This window comes from Crocodylus porosus, unplaced genomic scaffold (assembly GCF_001723895.1).
Source record: "Crocodylus porosus isolate Cpor-Errol unplaced genomic scaffold, CroPor_comp1, whole genome shotgun sequence".
Classification (NCBI taxonomy): Eukaryota; Metazoa; Chordata; order Crocodylia; family Crocodylidae; genus Crocodylus; species Crocodylus porosus.
Window position 1 is genome coordinate 77,838,499 of NW_017728906.1, and position 25,876 is coordinate 77,864,374.

General features: G+C 41.5%; 1 protein-coding gene across 1 annotated transcript in view; it reads left to right on the forward strand.

The window, feature by feature from the left end:
• The window catches only part of DHRSX (dehydrogenase/reductase X-linked), a gene marked incomplete at its 5' end in the record, with an annotated part of 255,108 nt that overhangs the window by 187,227 nt on the left and 42,005 nt on the right, over nucleotides 1-25,876 (forward strand). Inside the window, one exon of the mRNA XM_019529386.1 lies at nucleotides 19,587-19,794. Within this exon, the coding sequence (XP_019384931.1) occupies nucleotides 19,587-19,794 (208 nt within the window). The remainder of the gene's footprint in view (nucleotides 1-19,586; nucleotides 19,795-25,876) is intronic.

Here is a 25,876-nt window from a genome sequence, read left to right on the forward strand (position 1 = left end):
CCTGGGGATCTTTAAGAAGAGGCTTGATGCCTACCTGGCTGGACTCATTTGAGTCCAGTCTTTTCTCCTGCCCAGGCGGGGGGTCAGACTTGAAGATCTACAAGGTCCCTTCCAACCCTACTTCTATGATTCTATGATATGCATTCAACCAGGTTTATCTTAAACCAGTTTCAGCCATTTTGAAACTGGTATATGTACACAGAACTTATGTTCTGTGACCAGGTTCTGATCACTTAAACTGGTTTACGTGTAACGTCTGTCCCTAGCTTTGGAGATAGTTGCTCACTTATCTTCCACAAGTCCCCTTCCTCTGCTCTAGTAATGCAAAAGGCACTGATGGTTTCTTAAGCTTCCAGCCTAATAGAATCTGAAAACAACTCCTTGGTCAGCCCCCCTGTCATCCACAGTGTATGTAGCAGGTCAGGGGCAAAGAATAGCAGGCAAGTGAAATTTATTCCAGAAGTCTCCAGAAAGTGAGCAGGCCTTTTTTATTCAAGTAGACAACCCAGGATTGTGATGAAGCCTGTGCCTGGGAAGAGAATCAGAGAGCTGATTTCCCTCTGTATTGGCAGCCAGTTTATGCTTTGAATAGCAGAGGATTAGGCCCACCATAGAGAAAATGGAGCTTGAAGACTTCTTTCTTGGCCTTGGCCTTAGCAAAAGTATTTGGAAGCCTCCCAGTCTTGGATGAGTAGCATATGTCGTAAAATCCTCCTGAATTTGTCCTCTGCATGTCAGGAAACTAAGCAGCAACACTAGCTTGGCAGGAAATTGGTTTTCCTATTCATGAATATTTATGAGATTTTGAAAATATTTGTCACTAATCAGAATGAAAAAATTAAAATATCAAAAAAATTAACAACCTGACAGTTCCCCCAAATTTGGAATGGTCAGTCAAAGTGTTTCATGTCAGTACTTTCACAACACTTTTATTTTGACCTCTAATCATTTGAAAATAACCCTCTTTGTAATCCAATAAATCAATAACTCAAACTACAAAGCTAAACATTTTACAGGAAATGTTTTTGATGTTTTAAAGAGTATCCAATTGAAACTAGATATTTTGAAATTTTCAACTCTTGCATTGTAAAATATGTCACATTAGGAAGCTTTCAAAACAAGTCATATCATGTGAACAGTTTCGGTTTTCATAAATTGGCATTTCTCAATAATGGTTTGGAATATTCCCAACCAACTTTAAAAGTGTTTAATAATGGAAAAACTTATGGTTCTATTCCAGTAACTGAGTTTGAAACCTTCTTAATTCTTTCTATGGGAAGATCATAGCAGATTCAGTTCCATATTGCCCTCAATTTAAAATACCCACACATTTAATAAAAACACACTTCATATCACCTAACATTTCTTAATTTAGAATATAAATGTCTTAAGTGAGAGTAAGTAGGATTTTAAAGAAACTATTCTCTGATTTTTTTTCATCTTGTGTGTATCTTAGTAGACACAGATGCCTGCAGAGGTGAAATATGAAGAGAGAGATAGAAAAAATAAATGAGAAAAATGCAGAAATGGTAATGATAGGAGATTTTTGTCTGTCAAGTAGATACAAGATATTATAACTTCTACATTATTTGGGAAGTTTGTTTGTTCCATTTAAGCAGGTGGGCCAGGATGATGATTTTTTGGGGTATATTTTGATAACTGTTGATAAGATGAAATGTATTCCCTTAATAAGACCAAATACTAAAGACAACACAGTGTTTATAGAGAAGAAGAGCTGGAAGGGACCTTGAGAGTTCATATAGTCCAACCCCCTGCCTGAGGCAGGACCATTGCTATCCAAACCATCCCATACAAATCCAATATTTAAATTCTTAAACTAGGGACAGACATTATACACAAATTGGCTTAAGTGATCAGACACTGGTTTCAACTTGTAACAGAATGGATGTTTAGTGCACATAAACCAGTTTGAAAATGGCTGAAACCGGTTTGAGATAAACGTGGTTGAATGTAATATCAGACTTAACTGATTTGCGTCAAACCGGTTTATGCGATGTCTGTCCCAGGTCCCTTCCTGGTTTAACTTAAACCAGAGTCCCTCAGCATCGCAGATGCTTTGCAGCCCTGGGTGGGGCTCTCTGCTCCACAAGTCTGCCTTCTCCCACCCCTCTGCCTGGCTTCCCTGTGCCCCACTCCCTGCTTAAGCAGGGATTCCCCACTCTCCTCTCCCACAGCACAGACCAAACTGTAGCCAGCGTGCAGTATACTAGCCAATGCTGAGAGGTGTCTGTGTAAGGCAGCAGGACAGTGTATACCTAGGGCTTTTAGGAGCTAATGAACAACTCAGTTGGTAATGTCCCTCTGTTCCTTCCTCCAGAAAAAGTTGTTTGAACTAGTGAGAGGGGCTTCTGTTTTCTTGATGGGGTGCTAAATGCCCTGTTACTCTCTGTGTAACTTCCTGCTCTGTAACCAAATGCTGTGCAACTCTCTACTGGCTCCGTTACTGGTCAGGAGCAGCAGGGGAAGTGGTTGTGGGGGAACCCGTCCCTAATCAGTGTCCTGCCGGGCAATGCCCCCCCTCAGCTCAGCACTGTGGAAGATTGCTCTAACACCCCCCAGCTTCTAGCCTGAGCCACTGCAGGCATGTGCCTGCACTGTTTCAATCCAGAGGGGATGTCAGTGCTGTTACAAACTGCTTCAGCCTAGCCTATCCTGCAAAGACTGAACCAATTCAGGCTGAGGCTTTTTGAATGTCTGTTGCTCGCCTTAGAAAATTACAAAGTCAACAGATGCAACACAAGACATAATACCTTAGTCTGGCACAGGTAAAGCAGAGGGACTGTAGTGTTATAGTATTACGGTTATTAAAAATATGCTCAAGAATATCCAGGTTGAGGGCTATGTCTCCCACTACAGAGGAAGGCTTAAAAAAACCCACAGTCCATTTCAGTTTGATCATGGGATAAAATTCTGTCCTGACCCCAAACACGGCAATTGGTCTGGTCCTGAGCAGAGAGGCAAGGCCCTCTAGCTGGGAAAGTGTGGTTTTAAGTCCCAGCAGAAGCACTGGCACATCCCAGTCATAATCCCTAGCCTTGGCTGCAGCCAACACCCAATGCCTCTGAGGGAGATTTAAGAAAATCCCCGAGGCACATAGCAACAAGAGGGAAAAAATCCCCTCCCAGACCCATGCAGCAGCCAGCAAAACCCAGAAACATGAGGCGTACCCCTAGCAAAACGTAGGCATAGCTATGTCTAGATCATCCCTGACCAACACCTGTCCAATCTCCTTTTGGACACCTCCAGTGATGGAGATTCCACAACTTCCCTAGGCACTCTATTCCACTGCCTCCCTGTTCTAACAGTGAAAAAGTTTTTCCTGATACCCAATCTAAACTTACTTTTCTGCAGCTTCCAGCCATTCATCCATGCCCTACTCACTGCAGCAAAAGAAAAGGTGTTTTCCCTCTTCTCTATGACAGCCCTTCCAGTATTGAAGATTGCAAACATGTTCTCTCTTAAGTGCCCTTTCTGCAAACCAAAGATGCCTAGTTCCTTCAACATTTTTCATATGACTTGCCTTTCAAGCCGTGTATCATTTTTGTCGCCTGCCCTGAACCCTAACTTCTCCACATCCTTTTAAAAATGTGGAGCCCAAACAGTACAAAGTACTCTAGATGAGGCCTAACCAGTGTCAAGTAAAGAAGCACTATCACCTCCCATGACTACCTAATGCTCTTACTGATGCATCCAAAACCTGTATTCTCCTTTTGTGCAGTTGCAGCACACTGCACATTTATGATGACACTGTGATTTTCCAAGACGCCCAGATCCTTCTCTATAGTGCTGCCATCCAACCAGATATCACCCACTTTGTATTTATATTTTTGATTATTCTTCCCAAGGTCTAGCACCTCACATTTGTCAGCACTGAATTTCATCCTGTTAGTTCCAGCTTAGCTTTCCAAATCTGTCAAACTCCTTCTGAATTGTGCTCCCATCTTCCAACATATTCACAATCCTTCCTAATTTCTTGTGGTCTGCAAACTTGCTCAAGGAGCTTTTTGTGCCAGCATTTGGAACATTAACAAACATGTTGAACAGCACTAGACCCAAGACAGACCCCTGTGGACTCCACTCAAAACCTCCTGGCATGGATTTATTTATAATTACTCTTTGCTTGTGGCTGGTGAGCCAGTTATCTATCCACCTAATTGTAGTTTTGCCTAGCCCACATTTCTCAAATTTGCTTATGAGGTCATGTGGGACCTTGTCAAAAGCAGCCTTGCTGAAGTCCAGATACACTGTATCTACAGCATTCCCTTCACTCACCCTAGTAGGTACTTTGTCAAAGATCAAATTGATTGACATGCTTTGTCCTTGATAAATCCATTGTGATCAGCCTTTCCTCCTCTAGATGCTTGCAAATGGACTTCCTTGGGATATGCTCCAGTAACTTCCCAGGTATTGAGGTATGGCTAACTGGGCTGTACTTCCTCAGGTCCTTCTCGTTGCCTCTTTCAAAGGAGGGACACTACATTGGTGCTTTATTCAGTTAAAGTTGCCGTTCACACAATCCACTTCCAAATCTTTATATAATAATTGTATGATTATTTTTTCAGATATAAAATTGGAATGTTTCAAATAGTCAACACATTTTTATAGATTAGGCAAGCACAATTCAGACTTTTTTACAGAATACTTTTTATGCAAATACAAAAGTATCTACTGCTGTGCCCCCTATTGCAAACATGGCAGCAATTGCCTTTAATTTAAAAATTGACTTAACTGGCCTGGAAAATTAGCATTCTTGTAAAGGGATAAATCATAAATAGAGCAAATTAAGCTAAAATCTAAGTGGCCTGTTACATTAGCACACTACTTCACTCATTCATCCCAAAGATATAGTCAGCACCTATCTGCTAAATGCAATTTCAGTTCATCCACCCTGTTAGAACTGCAGCATATGGCTTAGCCCTCATAAAGGTTGCTGCTGAATCCAATTTATGGATGTCTCCATTGGGGGAACATGAGCAAAGATTTCAACACTAAATGAAATGCAATAATCAAATTTATTACCATATTCTTATCCTAGCATATCCTAATAGTGGTGTGTTCTGGAACCAGCTTCCAAGAGAAGTGGTGCTGGCTCCTACCCTGGGGATCTTTAAGAGGAGGCTAGATGTGTACACCTTGCTGGGGTCATTTGACCCTAGTACTCTTTGCTGCCATGGCAGGGGGTTGGACTCGATGATCTGCTCAGGTCCCTTCCGACCCTACCAACTATGAAACTATCATCAGCCTGGAGGTCATTGATACAATGCCAGACTTTGCAAACCTACGACCTACTAATGTGTCTCTCTCATCCATCACAATATTAAATTCTTAGCACCTAGGAAGAGTTACCAAGCTTAATAGGAAGTTCTAACATGATAGGAAGAAATACAATGCCTTTGGTGAGATGTGTCGTGCTATTGCTGCTAACCTTACTCCACAATTTGCTCTGTGGACAAACAACTCTTTACAAAGAAAGAGAGAGTGGATGCCTCTTGAAGGCAAGATTTTTTTCTGAGTTGTTTTTTTTTTTTTTTGAAATGGCAATAAAGGTCATCAGTAATTTGAAAGTCAATATAATAAAATAGCTTGACAGTAAGTAGAGGGGGAAAGGGACTTGGAAAGGAATGTGGAGCAGAAATAGATTGTCACTCTGGAGCAATGAAGGACAGTTAAACTTCTGCTTTTGAGTGGAAGAGGCCATACAAGTTCAGTGAACCTCAAAGAGCTTCAGAGTTCAGGTTCTGGGCACTTATTCAAATGGGTTTTTTAGCACCTCCCCCAAAATCTTCTACCTCCCATTGACTTTACACTCTTTTTTCTGTCATCTGGGATGCTGTGTAGAATATTTAGTGTAGTTAAGTCCCTCTTTTCTCCTAGGAGTGACCAACTGGCCTAATCTTTTCCAGCAGTTTTTAAGAGGCAAGCAACATTCTGTTAGTTCTTAGCAGCAGGTCTTAAGAAGAATCCCTCTCGCTCTAACTGTATTTCCACTTCTGCCCCTTAAAACATTATGCATGTCAGAGGACACTCAGCATATTTAAAAAGAACTAAAAGCAGCAACTGAGGGACTCAAAGAGTATTTCAACTCCTGTTGCTAAAAAAACATGTAAAATGCATGCATGCATACATACATACATACATACATAGGGTGACCATACATCCTAGGCAAACTGGGATAGTCCCAGCTTCTGTAGTCTGGTCCCAGCTGGTTGGTCAAAAGTCCCAGAGGAGAGCCTGGCAGGGAAGCAGAGTAGCATGGTGCACCCAGTAGGCAGGCAGACAGGCATTGCTGCTGCTGGGTGGGAGCAAGGTGGGCAGACTGGAGCAGGGTGGCACCTATTCCAGTCTGCCCACTTGCTTGGCACTCCATGCCACTCCAAATCCCTACCAGATGCTCTAAGATTATTCACCAGTTGGATGGGATTGGACTCTAGAAGCCAGGACCATCCCAGTTCGCCTGGAACACATGGTTCCCCTGTACATACATAGATAATAAGTGCTGGGCCCACGAAAAAGGAAAAGTGGAGCAGTTGTTTCCCATGAACAAGTGGGATATAGATCTCCTTTCTTTCCAGATTTAGAATTACCAGTGAGTAATTTCTGAGTAACAGCTGAAAAATTTCTTTTAAAATAAATAACATGAGGGAAAATGGAAGGTTGGGTCTGTTGCAAGGAATTATTGAAAGCAGCTATAAGAAGATAATGGGAGAAATTATTATCCCACTTTTTGCCTGCAGAAAAGAACACATTGTGACACACATGTGAAATGGGGAGAGCTGTATACATATATGCACACACACACATATATATGCAACAAAGGTTTGGTGGTGAACGAGGGGTAAGAGAAGATTCATTTTCTATTGCATCTGAAACATTTCCCTGTGAAGCTTTAAAGTTAAATGAGGGAACAGGCCATCATCCTTAGAGAAATGGTGCTTAATGATGCAGCTGTAAGGTTAGTTTAGAATATTTTTGTATTTTTAATTGCTTGTCAAATAGAGATTGTTGAAAACCTTCATCAAAACTTTTATTTTTAACAGAAAATTGGATGTTTAATCAAACAGAATTTGTTGCAAAAATTGTTTGTTTTCTGTTAACATCATTTTCCACTGAAAAATGAAAAGCCTTAAGAAGTTGATTTGGGGAATTAGTACCAGGGTGACTAAGGGGTTGTAGCTTGTATCTCCCATGTTCTCATTCCCTTCTGCATGGAGGGTCCCCTGGCTAGAGTATATCTCCCACAATACATTCTGGCTACCTTAAGTCTTCAAGAGAGTGAAGACTGTGAGTATGCGCAGGCATTTCTAAGATGCGATTTACAATCACACAGCTTACTTTAAGCCACATGATCATACACAAATCCCCACTTTTGCAAATATTCACTGGTGCATGGAGCCAAACTGGGAACACAATCAAAGTAAATCAGGGTTGGGGGAGGGATGAGCAGGATTGGGGTGGGTCTAGCAGGTTTAGGATCAGTTTACCTGATCTAACCTCTCTGATAATCTGTACAGACCAGCATTTAGGTTAATCTAACCCTAATTAGGTTTATCTAAGTGTAACATGTACATAGATCCTGTGGTGTGTTTGCCAGAGCACCTGGACTGTGGACAAGAGTGGGAGTTTGAGGTCCATGAACTGAAACTCCTGTAAGGCCTTGCAGCAACATCTCCAAATAAAAATACTTTGTTTTTTTTAGATGAATTATTCCAGTCTTACACACACACTCACTCACTCACTTACTCACTCACTCACTTACTAACAATTCTGCAGAAATTCTACTCCTTCCTCACTTTGGACTAGGTTTACAGTCAATTGTTTTTCCTTATAAAGAAACACGTAATCCTGTAGGTAGTGAGTCCACAAACACAATGTAACAGAATTATAGCAAGTTAGGGTTGGATGGGACCTCTGTAGGTCATCTAGTCCAACCTCCTGCTCAAATCAGAACCAGCCCCAACTAGATCATCCCAGCCAAAGCTTTTTCTAGCTGGGTCTTGGAAACCTCCTAGGATGGAGATTCCACCACCTCTCTGGGTAATCTGTTCCAGTGCTTTACTAACCTCCTAGTGAGAAGATTCTTCCTAATATCTAACCTAAAATCCCTTGCTGCAACTTGAGACCATTGTACCTTGTTCTGTCATCTACTGTCATTGAAAACAGTCTAGCTTCATCCTCTTTCAAACCTCCCTTCAGGTAGGTTCATTTTTACTCTGAGGTTCAGAGGGATGGGATTAAAAAACCCATGTTAGGATTAGGACACGTCTTTCATGGGGTCCCCTTGGGCACAAACAAGCACTCATGGGACCTAACTTAGGTTTAAGTTACTTAGTTTAAGAGACAAACTAGTAGAGCACATATACACATTCCCAACGCCTGCTCTAATGCATTCTAATTAGAATCCCTTCCTAGCAGACTCAATTAATTCTGCACATTTCAAAATGGTGATGGGGGTGCTTTAACTAAAGCTCATCAGATGAACTTTAGTTAAAGAGGCCCCTACTACCATTTTGAACCACCGGATACTGAATACATGCAACACTGCAAGCATTTTAATTAAAGTGGCTTCTGAAAGCTACTCTAATTAAATCGCCCCCTCCCCATGCTGAATGCTGTCATTAACAGACATGAGGGGCTCTGGTTAGGAGCTGAAGAGCCAGGGGAGCTACTGCAGCTTTAGAAGCTGCAGCAGCCATACTATATGTCTTTCCCTCCAGCTTCTGTAGAGAATAAGGGACCAAATTTTCAATATCAGCCAAGAAAAACTTCTTTTAAATATCTTGTAGAAACTTTCTTAACCTTTGATAAGTTATTGTGTCCTACTGCCAAAAGATTCTCTTGGGTATGGGCCTTGATTGAATTGCTCACGTTTAAATGTCCATCCTATCTTCTCTTTGCACCTTGCTACTTCTTTTACCACTAATTGATTTTCAATCACAAATAATGCAGGGGTCCACTTACTTTGTTATAGAGTTACAGAGAATATTTAGAAATTTAAAACTAGCAGCACAAGTCAAGGCAACAACAATCATTTTTCACCTGCCTCTTGTGCTAGCAGTTAGAAACGCTGGTCACAGAGCACCTGAGTCCCTCTGCTTTGTTCTTGTTCTAAAGCTGAATCATAAATGGCACTTCTAAGACTTCTGAGATGTGGTAACTTCAGAGACCTTGGAAATGTTGTAGCTTTATGCGCATTGAACATAATTTTGTTCTTCCATAAACAGCTTAAGGTCAAGCAAAACATGTATGATAAAAAGGCCACAAACCAAACAATCTTCAAATCAAATATCATTTTGAGTAAGAAGATCAAAACATGTTATTTTATTGCTATTACTGTCCATCAAAATTTTGCCATTTTGGCCTGTTAAATAAAAATCCCCCATTTGAGCTTTTTTTTCTGTTTTCCAACACTTATGTAAATCCCACATCTTTTCTGACATCTGGTCCAAAAACACTCAAGCTATTGAGTTATATCTATACCTGTTGAATTTTGAGCTCCATTCTCTCCTCCTTTCACCTATCTCACAAGGGGTTGGAGAAGGGTTTCTTGACTGCTTTTAGATGATGGTTTTCTTCTCTGTTAACTTGCTCATTCTTTCCCTAAGTTTGTTAAGTATGCACACCTGTGAGTTCTCAGTTATATTTTGCATATCCTGGGTAACACATTCTGAAATGTAATTATAAAAACCAAAAGAAAGAAAGTAGAGGAAATTGAGGGAGTTTTGGTGCAAGTTGACCACTTCAGAGACTGAATATATCTGTTGTCCCTTACAACAGATAGTGACACTATAAATGCTACCACTGTATATGTTGGTGTATTTAAAAAAAACTGTAGGATAAGAGAGTCAGGCCTGGATCTCTCTGCTCATACAGCTTAGCTTTATCCTTTGTTATGCTGAGCGTATCGTGCAGATGCTCAATGCCCTCCCTTCCACTCAAATCCATGAGAGTAAGCATGCTCAACCCCACTCAGAAATGAAAACTTATGTTACAAGGGTGCTTCTTTTATGGATTGTGACTAACGTATTTTATGTGATCCTCTGAAAATCCATTGTATGCCTTTTGGTAAGGTGCACTGGTAATAGTTTATTGTTCAGCACCACTCTCCAGAGCCTTGGTTTCTCTTCAGATCACATGAATCTTCCAACTTTTACTAAAAGTTTCCAGAGCCTTCCAGTTGCCAGAAAGAAAAGAAAAGTCTTTAAGTCTAGAATATGTAGCAAGCATTTTGAGGCACCAAGCTACAATGAAGATGCAGCTAATTTTAAAATAGGGTCACTAAAATTATAGGTTACTTTATTTTCTGTAAAATTATGCAAGAGTTAGTTGTAGTTTTTCATTACTTCTGAGACAGTTTGTGGTTATGGTGCCACAGAAGTTGAAAAGGTAGAGTAAGGGGTCGTGTTGCTTACCTGAAGAGGCTTCCTGTATCACAACTACCACTGCAAAGTAGGGTGAAGCCTCCAGAGAGAGTTGCCCTTGGAGGGCTGAAGTAGATGACTCCCTATAGATGCAGAAGGAAACAGGACTGTGATTTTTCTGGCTGCTTATCACCTTCTTGGAGAATGCAACAATGATCTGCCCCTTACAAAAGACTTGTAGCAAAGCTCCTATTTGGCTTTCTGATTTATTTGCACGGGATTTGGGCTTGACAAATGTGTACCATTCACATTTTTCATTGACTTACTTTAGGTGTTAACAAAAATTTATTACATCTGTAGAAAACTGCTGCTTAAAAAAATATGGGCTTGTGCCAGCATCTACATATGGGTTTGTTTCCTGTGAGTGTGGACAGTCTTAATTATTGTGGAAAAGACCCATGAATGTTAAAAGCAGATAAGAAATGGGGAAGCCAGTCAGACCAGTCATTTCCTACCTTTTCTTTTTTTTTATAAAGGACAGATTTTGAAGGGTGACAGCTCCCTTAAAAAATCTGCCTTTGCTACCTACCTGCATAAATTCCAAAGTTTGTCCCCTGTCCAGACCAGAAAAGTAAAAATAAGTCTCTCAATGGGTCACTTGAGTATATTAGGAAGAGAACACTAAACATATTTAAAAGTTATTCATTCTTGCTGGCAAGACTCATTCTAATTTAATTTTTATTAGTAATGTTTATAATATGGTGCTTTACTATTTCTTTTCAGACTGTACAAATACAAAAATAGAGCAAAAAAGTAACTTGGTATTTCCCATGCATTATACAGGCTACTATAAAAACAGTACATAAGCAAAGTGACTGATTCCAGAGAAAGGGAGCAGCCCGTTCAGTTTATCCCTTTCTTTCCACTGTACTTTGGTATGAGGTATCTAGCAAGAATGGCTCAACTGTCCAAGTCTGGCTGTTAACTGGCTAGTCAAGAAATCCTGGCATTACAAACTAACACATGCAGGGCTTGGCTCTTAACCAGTGTAAACTGATGTAGCATGATTGACTCCTCTAACCAGCTGAGTATCTGACATTTCTAATGTGTCCATTACAGGAGTATCAAGGCACCAGCCTGCTACATATGTTGTTGAGTTGATACAATAACAACTAAAGTCTGCATTTTAGGCTAGGTACAGACATTCAAAAAGCCTGAGGTGGATAGATCTCAGGTACATGGTTTTCTGTAAGTGGCATAGTTTAGATCGGTAGCAAACAGAACACGCTTTCACACTTGGTGGGGTGGGGCAAACCTTAGGCCAGGTTCCACCATTTTCAAACCTATGTGTGTCAAATTTCTGTTCTGTTACAGGTATAAACCAGTTTCTGATCACTTATACTGATAGAAGAGTAATGTTTGTACCTGGCCTGAATTCTGGTACCTGAAGTTAGGTCATATTTTCAGAAGAAACCTATAACTTGTACACAAAATTAACACAGGGAAGCACAGGCTGGTTAGGGAGCGCTTGAAATAACTAACCAGACACTTCTGGTTATGTTATGTTTGAGCTGTTTGGTTTCAGCACCAGTACATGTATTCTGATTTCTTCCCTAAGCAGACACGATCAGACATGACAGTGTCTTCCCTGTGTGCCATTACTTGATTTGGGCTGAACTTTACTTAGACCAGTGGAAAATGACAACTGTAGATTATCTGAGCATTGACTAGAGAAGTTAGAGATACGTAGTACACAAAAGAAATCTGCAGAAAGATAATGAGCGATGTTTTAGATATTGAGTTTAATTATCATAATAAGAGAAAATATTAATATTTATAACAAATCTCCAGAAGACATGTACCTAGATTCTGCAAGCATCTATGTAAAAATATTCTAAAAACTGCTAAATATTTTAGTAGTCTTAAAAGAGCACTGTAGACACCTGCATTTCACTCTACAGTAGGGGTGCACTGATTTTTGGGGCTGATACTGATAGACAATTTTTAAGGAGGCATATTAGCCGATACCAATCTAATTTCCAGTACACAGTCTGGCAGCTTGAAGAGCAGAGTGTAGGTGCTAAGTCTGTTATGTTGGAAGGGGAGGGGAAAGGGAAGGGGCGTGGGGCCAGATTGAGGCCCCTGCCATGAGGGTTGGAGCAGGGCTGGGGCAGGTGCTACCCAGCCAGGGTAGGGTGGGGTGTAGGACAAAGCTGCAGCTCATCCAGGGGGCAAGAAGAGCAGGGGGAGGTGTCTCCTGCTGCTGTGTGCACCCTGGGAGGGCATGGGGGGCATGTGCCCCCGGATTTGTGTGGGGTGGGGCAGCTGTTACTGCAGTCTGGGGCCGTGTCTGCGCCAGACTCTTCCTGGTGGGGGCTGGGCTGGGCTGCACTGGAAGCCGGCAGCGATGGTGCCAGAAGCGGTGCTACGGGGGGGGGGGGCTGCAGCCCCCCACCCAAAACTTGCTCTAGCCCTCCCAACTGCCCCTGCCAGTTTGTGATTCCCACCCCACCCCGAGCACAGCACAACCCAGCCCGCACTGGAAAGAGCCTGTCACAGACTTGGCTGGCCCCAGCCCGCAGTGGCAGCCTGCCCCACCCTGCATAGATCCAGGGGCACATGCTCTCTCCATGGCCTCCCGGGGTGTGCACAGCGGTAGGAGCCACTCCCCTCTGTGCCCCCTGGACGAGCCACAGCTCTGCCCCACACCTGCCCCATCCCCATTACTTCCCTCACTGCAGAGACCTTGATCTGCTCCCCCCACATGCCCCTTCCCTCCCCCCTCCTCCTCCACAACAGACTTACCAGCTAAACGCAGCTCTCAAAGATTTGTTGCAGCTGCTTGCATGCATGGTGCATTTATTGGCCACATTGTCGGCCTCATCAGGCAAGTTTCTAATAGTCAATTTTCTTTATATCAGTGCTGATCCAATATTGGGCCAATGTATCAGTGCACCTCTACTCTACAGGAAAACAGAATTTAAAACTTGGATAGTATTGTAAGTGATAATATTTTTTTATATTGTTGATTAAACAAAGCTCATGTATTACAATGTTCATAGATAAATCATTAAGGAACTGCAGTCATTTTGATCCAGCTTGTGCGTTAGAAACTAATTCATGCTATGACACGTATTGAAAGTTTGCCCATGGCCTTTCATTATAAAAGCCCAGCATGTTACCCACACTTTATAGCACTTGCCAAGTTTTTGATGGGGCATACACAGCAGCCCAGCTGTCCTGTAATTTGATTTAGTGCAATAGTCTGTGTAGCCAAATTAACTCATTCGACACTGGAGAGTCTATTTGGTTGATTGGGGGGACTGTCGCAATTTTGACATGTACAAAGGCAACTGTTATAAAACCCAGCACTAATCAGGTTTCAGTATAGCTGTGTATAGTATGCACTCATCGCACTTAGTTTGGCTCAAGCAAAATGATTCTGGAAAAAAACTTTCTGGAGATTAGAAATAGCACTGTTCTAATTGTATGTCAGTTGGTGTGTCAGGCTCCCTCCTGGTGAGTGCATGAGATAGCATAAAGCAAACAGGAAAATTCAGTTAAGAAAATGATCTTGTCTCTTCTCACAGGTGCAGAGCAAAGTAATGCTTACTGTGTACTCAGCAGTACTTGTGTGATTGCACCACTACTCAGTGGCCTATATACACCTTGGGCTGTGACTTGTCAGACATTATAATCTAAGCAGGTATTTTATTGGGTCCAAAAAAACAAGAAAAAAACACCTTTCTGACTAGACCAATTTGGATTTCTTTCTCCCACTGAAAATTTAAAAACATATAATCTTCATCAAAGCCCCCAGGTGTTTACCCCAGAATGGAATTTTACATTTTTGGCTATATTACAGGATCTCATTTTTTTCAGTTAATGTCTAAATTTGCAAAGGAGTGCACAGTGCTTTTGCAAATAATTTGGCTAATAATAGAGCACACTTCCTGCAGAAAAAACAGAAATAAGGATTTTTGTTATTGTTGTGTTTTCAATCAGCACAGGACTAACACTGTGTAATCAACGAAAAAATCAAAGACATTTTCATAACAATAAGGGAGTGATTTGCCTCTGATCCTTTGGCCAAATGTCAAAATGACTAATTAGAATCAGTCTACCTTAATTTTCCCTTTATTTTCAGGTGAGTAATTTATTATTTACCTTCCCTACTCAGTTAGTATGTGTGTCCTGATTCAGAATGCCCCCTAGAAGGGATTTCTTTTCACTAGTGAGAGAAATATCACTGTATATACAATTTCACTGTAAAGCACTTTAACAACTGTCGGGAAGGAAAGGGTTATGGAAATATGAAATTGTTTAGATTATTGACTGTAAATTACGTGCATCAATACAGCAGAGGGTTTTTGTTCATAATACTGCAGCAGGGACATAGCAAAACTGTGGAGAGAGTGTAAGAGTGCAGCTAGTAGTGTGCTGCGAGGTTTCATCATGATTGAAATGAATAGGCTAGGAAGCAGAATTAAGGTTGTTTGATGTATAAGATACTACCTGGGTTTTTTTGGGAGGAATATAGCTATGGTATCTGCATATCCATGAGGAAGGAAAGGGGGGTTTCATTAGTTAGCCAAGGTAAGGCTAGAAATGACAGAATTAAATCTGAATGATAAAACTGCAGTTTAAATAGCCTGGAACAGCATTAAGATCAGCAAACAGGGAAATAGACCAGCTTCAGAAAAAAAAAATACAACTAAAATTATTTATAAGCTTAATGTCACAGCTTTTCATGTTCCTTTTGCAGATAGTCCAGTAACACTAGATCCCTGAAAAATGCAAAGCAAGAAAGGAAATGGACTGCAGCTGACCAAACTGTGGTGCTCATCCAGACCTGTATGCTGCCAGTATCAAGTTTTTAAATCCCTCCTATCCTCTCTGCTGCCTTGCAACTTGCGAAATGCATTTGCACCCATGCAGTCTGGTATAAAAGGCTATCATGGTAATGTGGTAGCATTTTCTATTGGTGAGGCACTTGTAATCATGACTATGCAAGAAGCAAGGCAGTGGAGAATAAGGCTCTTGGAATTTGTGGGCCAGATACTCACAGGGAATGGGGAGTTATAGGTGTCTTTTACAGATGAATGAATATCAGGTTTTATGGAACTATTCCACTAGCTAGGATAACCACAGTGCATTAGCTACTGCCCTTGTCCTACGTGTAAACCCCTACACTGGTTATACTAGCCCTATACTACTGAGGATTGCCAATGACAGCTGCTGCCTCAAGATTATTTACACCCCTTTTGTGATTCTGCCCCATGGGGATTTACTAAGACCTGAGAGACTGACTCTGAGTTTGCATGACTGAAATATACTTGAATCCTAAGGTGACATTTTGAGTGCCTGAGACCAGAATATGGGCAGTACTTTGACGACTACTGAGTAACCTTTATCTTTATGCAGCAACACTTGAAGTGGTGTGCTTCATTTTTAAAATATTCTGTTTGTCATAAACCTAGGTGATATCTATGTGATGGCTGGACTATGTTATGTATTATCAGGGATCTGGGTTTCCCATTTTCCACAGGTAAACAGAAAAAACCATGGATTTCCTCTTTTAACTGAGAAAAACATGGATTTTTCATTTTGATGGAGAAACACGCAGATTTTCCACTTTTGCAAAGAGCTCTCTGCAGGCTGGCAGTCTCAGCCTTTAAGGGGTTGGGGAAGTGGGAGGAGGGTCAGGCAAGGAGCACCATGTGCATGTGTACTTGTATGCATGCACATGGCCACCAGGCAGCCTGGAGAGCAGCTCCCACAGGTAAGTCTGGCAAGAAGTTGGATTGCGGCTTTGTAGGGAGGGAGGGAGTTGGCTAGGCAGTGTGCAGGGCTTGGGGCCTGAGGCCAGTATGCGCAACCACAGGGCCCTGGCGGGGAATGGGATGGAGCTGCAGGTGGCTCATCTGGAGAGATGGGGGGGACTGGCATTCCTGGGGCAGTATGGGGAGGGGGACAGGTGCTCCCCATATCTGTACATGGGGTTGGTTGCCAGCTGTGAGCTCAGGCCCCCTGCCCTGCTGTGCCCTGCTCCCCTCCCCCCCCACACACACACTGGGGGCCTCTGCAGCCCAGCAGGTGGAAACTGGTGCATCAGGGCAGAGCGGGTTTGGGCAGGGAAGCTCCTTGCTGCCTCAAGCCCTCAGCCACCCTGAAGAAGTGCCCCCTACCTGCCTGGCAGCAGTGGGGGTGGCAGCATGGAGTTGTGTCCCTCACTGCTTTTGGGTGGGCACCTCGCCAGGGTGGTGCAGGGCTTGCAATGGCAAGGAGCTTCCCCACCCAGCCCCACTCTTCTCTGCCATGCTAGGTCCCACCTGCTGAGCTGCAGAGGCCCCAGAGGGAGGGCAGCAGGGCAGGGAGCCCAAACCCACTGTGGGCAGCCTGCAGCCACCCCTCCCATGGGCTTCACCAGTGGTGCCACCCATGGGGGAGAGGGAGCCAGGCTTCACTCCCTGCTGGGGCTGCAGAAACTGCTGGCTTCTGCAGGCAGCAGCCAGGGCTCGGGTCCTGCCAGCACGGTGGAGGAAGGCTGTGGACCTGGGACCCATGGCCCATAGGTCTGGCAGCTGGAGGCCCCCTCCAGAAGGGGTGGGGGGCACCAGCAGTGCTGGGAGGCTGTGGGTGGGGAGTGAGAGGCTACGGCAGGGCCAGGGGGGCTGTGAGTGGGGAGGAGCACCAGCAAGGCCAGGGGGCTGTGGCTTGGGAGTAAGGGGGCTCTATCTGTGTCATGGTGAGCTAAAGGGACAGGAGGAACTCTGATTTGCCATGATAAAAAGCCCCAAATTAAATACCAAAATTTATAAGTATGTAACATTTATTTTACAATTGCAATTGCCCCTAGTTCTGTCATCTGTTGGCAATGAGAAAAGTCTAGCTCCATCTTCTTTCAAACCATCCTTCAAGTAGTTGAAAGCTGCTATTAAACCACCTCTCAATCTTTTCTTCTCCAGACTAAATAAGTCCAATTCCCTCAGCCTCTCCTCAAAAGTCCTGTACCCCAGCTGCCTAACCATTTTTGTTGCCCTCTGCTGGACTGTCTCCAGTTTGTCTACATCCTTTCTGTAGCGGGGGACCTAAAACTGGACATAGTACTCTAGATGTGGCTTCACTAGGGAAAGTGTCACTTCCCTTGATTTGCTGGCAACACTTCTACTAATGCAGCCCAATATGCTGTTAGCCTTTTTCACAGCAAGGGCACACTGTTGACTCATATTCAACTTACTGTAACCCCCAAGTCCTTTTCTGCAGAGCTGCTGCTTAGCCAGTCAACCTCCAGCCTGTACCAGTGCATGGGATTGTTCTGTCCTGAGTGTAGAACTAGTCAAAGGAGCCGAAGCCCTGCTGGTGACACCTTTCATTGATTTGCAGGCTGTCCCCACTCCTGCCTGCGCCCTTCCCCTTGACTGGAAGAATCCAAGGGAGCACCTGAGCCCCTGCCCCCTTCACACTTGCACCCAGAGCCCTGTAGTCACTGTCAATATCCCCAAGCTCACCCCTGGCAGTATCACTGATGTTCTCAATGATGACCAGCATGGGGTAGTAGTCAAGGGGCTGGGAGGAGTCTTGGTAATCCTTCCATGATATCTCACATCCAGGCTCCAGGCAAGCAGCAGACCTCCCAAGACAAGGTCAGGCTGGCAGATGGATGCTTCTGTCTGCCTCAAAAGGGAGTCTCCAACCACCAACACCCATTGCTGCTTCTTGGTGGCAGTGGTCTCAATCTTTCGAACCCTGGGAATGCCTGGTCTGTCCTCCTGTACCAATGAAACGTGTTCCTTCTCCTCTACTCCATAGCCATTCTCCAGGTAAACTATTGCAGGTGAAGGTGAAGATTTCTGCTTACTGCCTGAGGTCACAAGCTTCCACCTTCCCGGGAGTCCATGTCCTCTCCCTTCTCTAGCACTGCCTTTGACAGTCCTTCCTCCACAGTCCCAGAGATCACCTTCAGCATCAAATCAATGAAGTTCTCATGGCAGAGGATCCTTCAGATCCTTGCCACCTCCTCCTGTAGCTGTCTGGCTTGCTCCCTGATGGGACACCACAAAGAGGCACTGTTCATACTGTAGGTAGTCCCTTCCCCCTCCCCACCCGACCTGGCAGTTACTAGAAGGAACCTGCAAGCTGCAGTCTTCACAGTGCTAAACAAGAACTGGGAGGAAGCCTCAATGGTGAGTGGTCCTGCCTGGACAGACATCTCACAGCTTCAAGCAGAAATTCTGTATATTGTCTTGTGCATATTAAGAAACACAGAAATCATCTGAAGCATTACCACTGGTCTTCAAAGCACAGGGCGATTAAATGAAAAAGACCTGAAATAATTGCACAGGTAGAACTGTCATGGAAAAGAGATTTGTGCAAGTGGTGCTGAAACCTCGATCTAGAGGTATATTATAAGTGGCATGCCTATTAATTTGCTCCACACTGGCATGTTTAATTTTTTTTTTTATTCTGCCTAAATGAAATGACATATAAGTAATTGGCAATTACAAAGAAAGCTGGCTTTTAAAAATGTAAAGCAGTTTTGATCCAACATACAAGTGGTAGAAGGGCCATATGAGTTCTCATCATAAATGTTTTGACATAAATGCCATGGTTTGTCCATTTGCATTATACACAATTATTTTTGTGCATTGTTTTTGTTCTATCCTGGCATTTTCCAGGATTTTTTTTTTAAGTTTATGCCTCACACAGTTTCACTTCTTCCCATCTGTTCAGCACCTCCTTGGGTCTGTTCATCTATCTCTTGAACCTTGCCTAATCCTCAACTAATACTGTCCTTTTATTTCATTAGTTTTACTGGTTAGTATAGTGCCCCGCACAAAAAACCTTTGATTACAGGAGTATAACTAATAAATAGTAAAGGAACAAGATTACAGCTTGATACTTTAGCATTTCTAATACAAATGATACCACAATTATTTGAAGTAAGGTTTCTATTAGCCTGTAGGTTTATCTAAAGTATTTCCATGCATCGGTCACTGAATCGAGTGGAATAATCACCAGAACTAGAGCGAGCAATCTGCCTGGAAAAGATAAGTACCTTCGTGTGCCCGCTCAGTGTGTTGCTGGGTTGTTTTTTTTTTCCTGTATAATGTAGCAAAAAGCAAACTGGCCGTTTATTTGATGTCGGTACTGTGCCATTTTTTTTTCTGATTTCTCTCTGTCTCTCTCTCTCTCTGTTGTATGCAGATATTCGTACTCGCCTCATGGAGCTTATGCCCAAAGCAAACTTGCCCTTGTATTATTTACCTATCTACTACAGCATCTTCTCACAGCAGAGGGGAGCTTTGTGACTGCTAATGTAGTAGACCCTGGAGTAGTGGATACTGACCTGTACAGACACGTCTTCTGGGCTGTAAGAATGGTCAAATGGATAACATCCTGGTTATTTTTCAAGGTACACTGCAATTTTAATAATTTCACTGTTGTTGCTGTGCATTGGTGAAGCTGTAGTCAGCACAGAACTTCATTTGTATTCTGGCTTATCATTATACATTTCATTCATTATATTTTCTGCACTGGTAAGATGCACAAAATAGATAAGGTCAATTCCCACTTTAGAAAACTGATTTAGAACATAGAGACAGTACATGTAAGAACAAGAGGAAGGAGCCACCATCTATGCAGCAAAACATATGCCGTAGTTGTGTGGTAGCTGGGATGATCCAAAGCCTGTGCAAGAGGCAAGTTTTGTTTTGATCAGCTCATCTTATAATTGGAAAGACCTGAAGGGCATTTCTGACAGGTGGTCTTACATTGCTTCAAATAGTTAGTTGGCCCAATAAAAGATACTACCAGACAAAACCTGCTTCTTGCAAAACAAATAAATATGTACATATTAATTATTTTTACACTAACCTGTTTTTCTTTCCTTATGAGGGCCTATGAAATCATTTGCTAATTCAGGATTGAAATATGCAAAGTATTCCTAGGAAGTACCTTTTACATTGTGTCACATTCTTTCGCATTCTGCAAACACAGTAGTAAATATAGAATGGCATTACTTGCATGTATATAGCATGTCTGTATACAAAAGAACGTGAGGAAAGAAGCCATATAAATGAAAAACTCTGATGACAAAAGGTTTAATCTCCAAATGATTAAATGACTGTGGTATGTATAGAAACTGCTTTTGGTTTGTTGCCATCTGGCCTCTTGTATTAGAGAAGGTGCAGGTCTTCAACTAAATTGATTTAAAAGTGTTCCAGTTGCATTGGTAGAAACCTCTACAGGAAATGTACTTAAACAGGTTCACTTGAGTGATACCTTCATGACGAGTTTGAACAGGTGTATCTAAATCAATTTTAATTTTGGGGAGTTTCATGGACACAATTGTTCTAATATGAACAAGTCCATAGAAAGGCTATGATTTATTCAGAAGCTTTGAAAGAAGCATTGGCATAAGTAAATGAAAGCTGATTCCTGTGGAAAAGTTTTGCTTTTCAAATTAAAATACATCATCTTGGAAGATCTGGAGGAAGTTGTCAGTCACAATAAATGAATTGCATTAAAACACTGACATGAAAATAACATTATTCTTATTTTATAATATGCCTCAAGTTTAAAAGGATAGCATCATGGTAAAACACATACAAATAAACTGTCTTTAAAAAATACTTGATGTCCTTTTAAGTACAGTATTCATTTTTCCACTAGCATATTGTAATCAGAATTATAATGAGAACACTCAGGAAAGTTCAACACATTCCAAAAAAGAAAAAAAGAGAATCCCATTTTGTTCCAATAGGCATATAATAATTTGTTTCCCACCTTGTGACTGGGAATGTCATACTATGAAACTATGAAACTATTTCCTTTTCAAAGTGCTAGCATATACTTTGGTTGTTTGTTAATTGTGTTTTAGAGCTCGCTGGATAACATTATTTTTTACGTGATATTTAAGTACAACTCAGCATTTCATACAGAGCCACAATAAAAATTCGATCTGAGAAAGAAACTGAGTGCTGGTTTGTATTTACAGACTCAATACCATTCAGCTTTATTTGTGTCAAGGGAGTCATTTATTATTATACTGACCATATTTAGAAACTAAACAGGATGTCATAAGACATGCACAAAGTGAGTTTGGATTTATCACAAGAGGGAATCAAGCATTTAAAGCTGAAACAATAATGCCTCCTATAGTCCCTGGTTGCCTCCTACTCTTTGTATGAGGTTACAGAATAAAGGAATGCTGCCTTGCAACAAAGGTGAAGAAGAGATTTTGAGTTGTAGTGCTCCTAGAGCCAGAAATGAGAATCCAGCAATGGCAAAGTTGTTTTCTGAGTCAGAATTCACTTGTTTTGGGGCTTAGTATTTTTTTTAAATCAACGTAGTACATTTTGCATTAAAAAAACAGAAAGAGAGTGACAATAAATATTATCTCTGAATTCTGACCCTTGTTCTACATCACTGGAAGTTTGGGATATATAACAGACTAGATCCTCTCTAAATTTATTGATTTCTTTTTCACGATATGTTTACTTATTTGGAACCCAGTTCTGCTCCTTGTCCATATTCTTTATTGATAGATTACCTATTTTGAAGTGAGTCTTTCTTCAGTTTTTCCTTAAAACTAAACCCAAAAGAATTCTGTTTCATTCCAGTGTGAAATGGGAATTTGTTTAGAGTGAGAAAAATATTCCCAGTCTAGTTCTGCCTAAAACATTACATATTATTTTGTCTTTCCCTGAAAACAACATAAACAAAATAGTTTCTAGGTAAGTATTTTGTAAAGATACACATCAAATGTTCATTTTAGAATGTCATTAAAAAGTGAGGAATCTTTTGATGAAATACTAGGCTGTTATCCAAACAGCTGTGTAGTCTTAACTTTCATTTCGATAGGGACTTAGCCAATCAGATTCCTATAGAAACTCAATTCCACCTCTTCATTGTAATGGAGTATGTGCTGGAGAACATACTCAATTTGCTGAGTAAAGCCTGTGAAAGATAGAGAACCTATAAATAAATCTGTAGCTCCCTGTGGAAAGTGAACATGTCATAATCAGGGATCCTGGTTTTCTCTGATTTTAAACACTGGGATTACTTTTTTAACAGAAAATTGGGGATTTTTTTAAATCGGAAAAAACCAAGATCCTTGGTCATAATACATAGCAGTAATTCCTACGAAATGAGAAGAAACAAACCTTAACCAGAGCATCAGCTTGTACAGCATCAGTTTTCAAAAATATACCACTTACTTGCAACATACTTATAGCACTACAGTGTAAGGGGATAAGGGAACTGGGGGTGAGGGGGATGCCCAGGATTTCCATTGAGACCTGACTGAGTGCCATGTCTCATGTTACACCCCTCATGTATTAAATCTACTTAATGTCAGCAACCATGTGTCAAGCAATAAAACCCATGTTAAGTATACTCATGTTGTAGCGATGTTGGGAATTTATGAGCAAGGAGTATCTCCAGATCATATTAAGTAACGTGTTCAGGTGTTGTTGGACCACTTCACAGAGATAATACAAGCAATATGCAGGTCATCTTCTAGCTGTGACATCAGCTTGGGACTCCTTTATTGTACCATGCCTCCACTGTCAGTCCCAGCCCCGGCACCACACTGGAGCCAGTTCAACAGTCCAGCGTTGTGCCAGGGATGGAATCAACAGTCAGCGAGCTGTGCATGTTTCGAGATCATAGTAAACATTAATGGATGACTGCTCATAATATGTTCTACCTTTAATACTACACAGATTTAGCACATACTAAGTATCCCATGCAATAAGGCCCTAAATGTTCCACTTTCTCCCATGACCAGTTCAGTTGTGAGGGCCTGTTTCCATAGCTTCCGCTATACTTACCCAAACTGTCTGAAGTTTCCCTTGCATAGCAAAGATTAATTAAAATCTCATTTTTTCTTTGGCATGCAGTACAAGGTGTTTGACATTTTAATTCATTGGTATAAGGTCATATAGTTGCTGCTGCTAAGCTATCACATTTGGGCAGCTGCTACCTATATAGACAGCCACACAGTTTTCCCATGAATTGAAATATCCAGCAGGAAAGAATAGGGAGGGAGCTGCAGTGAACCTGTATTCCCATAAAGAAGTACAGTTGTGAAATAGCAGAAAAAGACATTGGCTTCCAAAGAAAATCCTGATTCCAGATTAAAAATAATAAAAATAAATATATAAATAAAAAAATTCCAGGTGGGTGTGGTATGCTGTATAGTTTGACTAGCATTTGTTTGCAGGGGGGATCTCTCTCCTTAGGATTTTTCAAGAACAGGTTAGACAGACACTTGACTGGGATGGTTTATTCAGGGATGATCCTGCCTTGAGCGGGGGGTGAGAATAGATAACCTTGTGAGGTCCCTCCCAGTCCTATTTTCCTATGTTTCTATGATACCATGACTGGTATAACCCCCCCCCTCAATTTATTTCACCATTCAAGAGTAGTGCAGTCACGCCAAGTAGATGCTAATGAAATTTATATCATAAGGCCTCATCATATACCCTGTTTGTTCCACTTAAGTATTTGAGGAGTGTTTTAGAAAGTTCCTGGTTTTCGCCTTTGCCTGTAATCCTGGTGCCTTAGCTACCATGAATTCAAGAGCTCAACAAGAGACAGAAGAGCCTTTCACTGTAACCTAAAATAGCTTTTTCTATAGATAACACCAACATAAATCTAACTTTTTTATTCCTGGTCTTTGAGAATTAGCTACAGTAACCAAGAATTCCACTTTTCCAGTGGTGCAAAGCTTCCAGTAGTGCCATTTGTAACCTGGCAGGAATGTAGGACATTGGACATTAAAGCCATTGACTTAAAAAAAAAAAAAAAAAAAAAAAAAAAGGAAAAAAAAAAGAAAGGTACATTGCCATATATACTCCATTCTGACCCTCAGGTAAGTGCTAATCAGGAGAATGAGTAGACAATTTACATGTTTATAGGGAACAGGTATACTTTTCTTATCAAGCTCAAGCTGATGTTGTAATGGTGGCATTCTGAAGCTCCTTGGGGGTTTGGGTATGTCAGACTGAGTCTAGTGGAAATAATTTAGTGGGCAGATGCAAGTGAGGTAATCAAAGGTGCATAATTAATCTATTTATCATTTGTGCTTGCAGTTTATCCTCTCTCTGTTGCAAATATATTCTCTACCCAACAAGTTCCTGTGTACATAAAAATGTATCCATAGATCCCCTGTATGGATTTTGTGAAACACATATATATATATTTGAGAGAGAGATCACAGTGGTCATCCTTGAAAACATAGGCAATATACTTTTTGATGAATATGCAGAAATAAAAAATTAAGTTGTAAATATCAGAATGAGTCAGTACATAATCCATAACCGGGAAAAGGTCCAATGCATAAGAGATGATTCAAACTGCTCTTATTTGAGGAAAGATTATAGAAATTACTTGTACAGAAGATTTATTGTCAGCCCCAAGCAACAGCATCTGTACCCGTTGACTGTGTGAAAATAAAAAAGGGTGCTAAGGTTTTGAATAGCATTGGATGGGAGGGTGAGTTAAATGTACTGTATGAAATTAAAATAATGAATCTAGATCCCTAGATATACCACAGTTAGAAATAATTAATACAGGTGATTGCAGGCCAGTATGTTATACACAATCACACAATTTGAATATTTCCTTTACAAATGTTAGTAGGTCTATGACTCTACAGGGAAACAGCTCCTGTTTTGATGTTGGAAAGTGCAAGCTAACAAATGAGCTACATTTATTACATTCCACCACTCTGGAGGAAATGCAGGACACAAACAACAGAGGATTTGCATGAATCCAAAACAACAGGCAGTAAAACCAGAATGAGTTTGGACAGCTTGCTAGAGGTGGAATTTATAATTCTGCCGGCTGCGGCCCTTTTAAAATGAGCTAGTGAGATGAAAAAGGAGATGCTACTATGTCATCAGTCCAATACTCGCATGAACTTTGAAAAAATAAGAGCTTCTTAACATGTTTGAGAGAGTTTGGGGTTGTTATCTCACGCTCTGAATTTTTGCTGTTATTGACCTTTAATTCTCCCTTCAAATGATTGATTTTAGGTTTTTTGTGTGTTCTAAGGAGCAATATTTTCATACAATCATAGAAGTCGGATCGGAAGGGACCTTGTAGATCTTCAAGTCCAACCCCCTCCCTGCCTGGGCAGGAGAAAAACTGGGCTCAAATGACTCCAGCCAAGTAAGCATCGAGCCTCTTCTTAAAGACCCCCAGGGTAGGAGCCAGCACCACTTCCCTTGGAAGTTGGTTCCAGATCCTAGCTGCCCTGAGTGTGAAGTAGTTCTTCTGGATGTCTAATCTAAACTTACTCTCCAACAACTTATGGCCGCTATTCCTTGTTATGCCAGGGGCGCTAGGAGAAACAAGGTCTCTCCCAAACCTTTCTGGTCCCCCCTAGTGAGTTTATAGATGGTCACCAGGTCCCCCCTCAGCCTTCTCTTGTGAAGGCTGAACAGGTTCATGTCCTGCAGTCTCTCATTATAGGGTCTGCCCTGTAG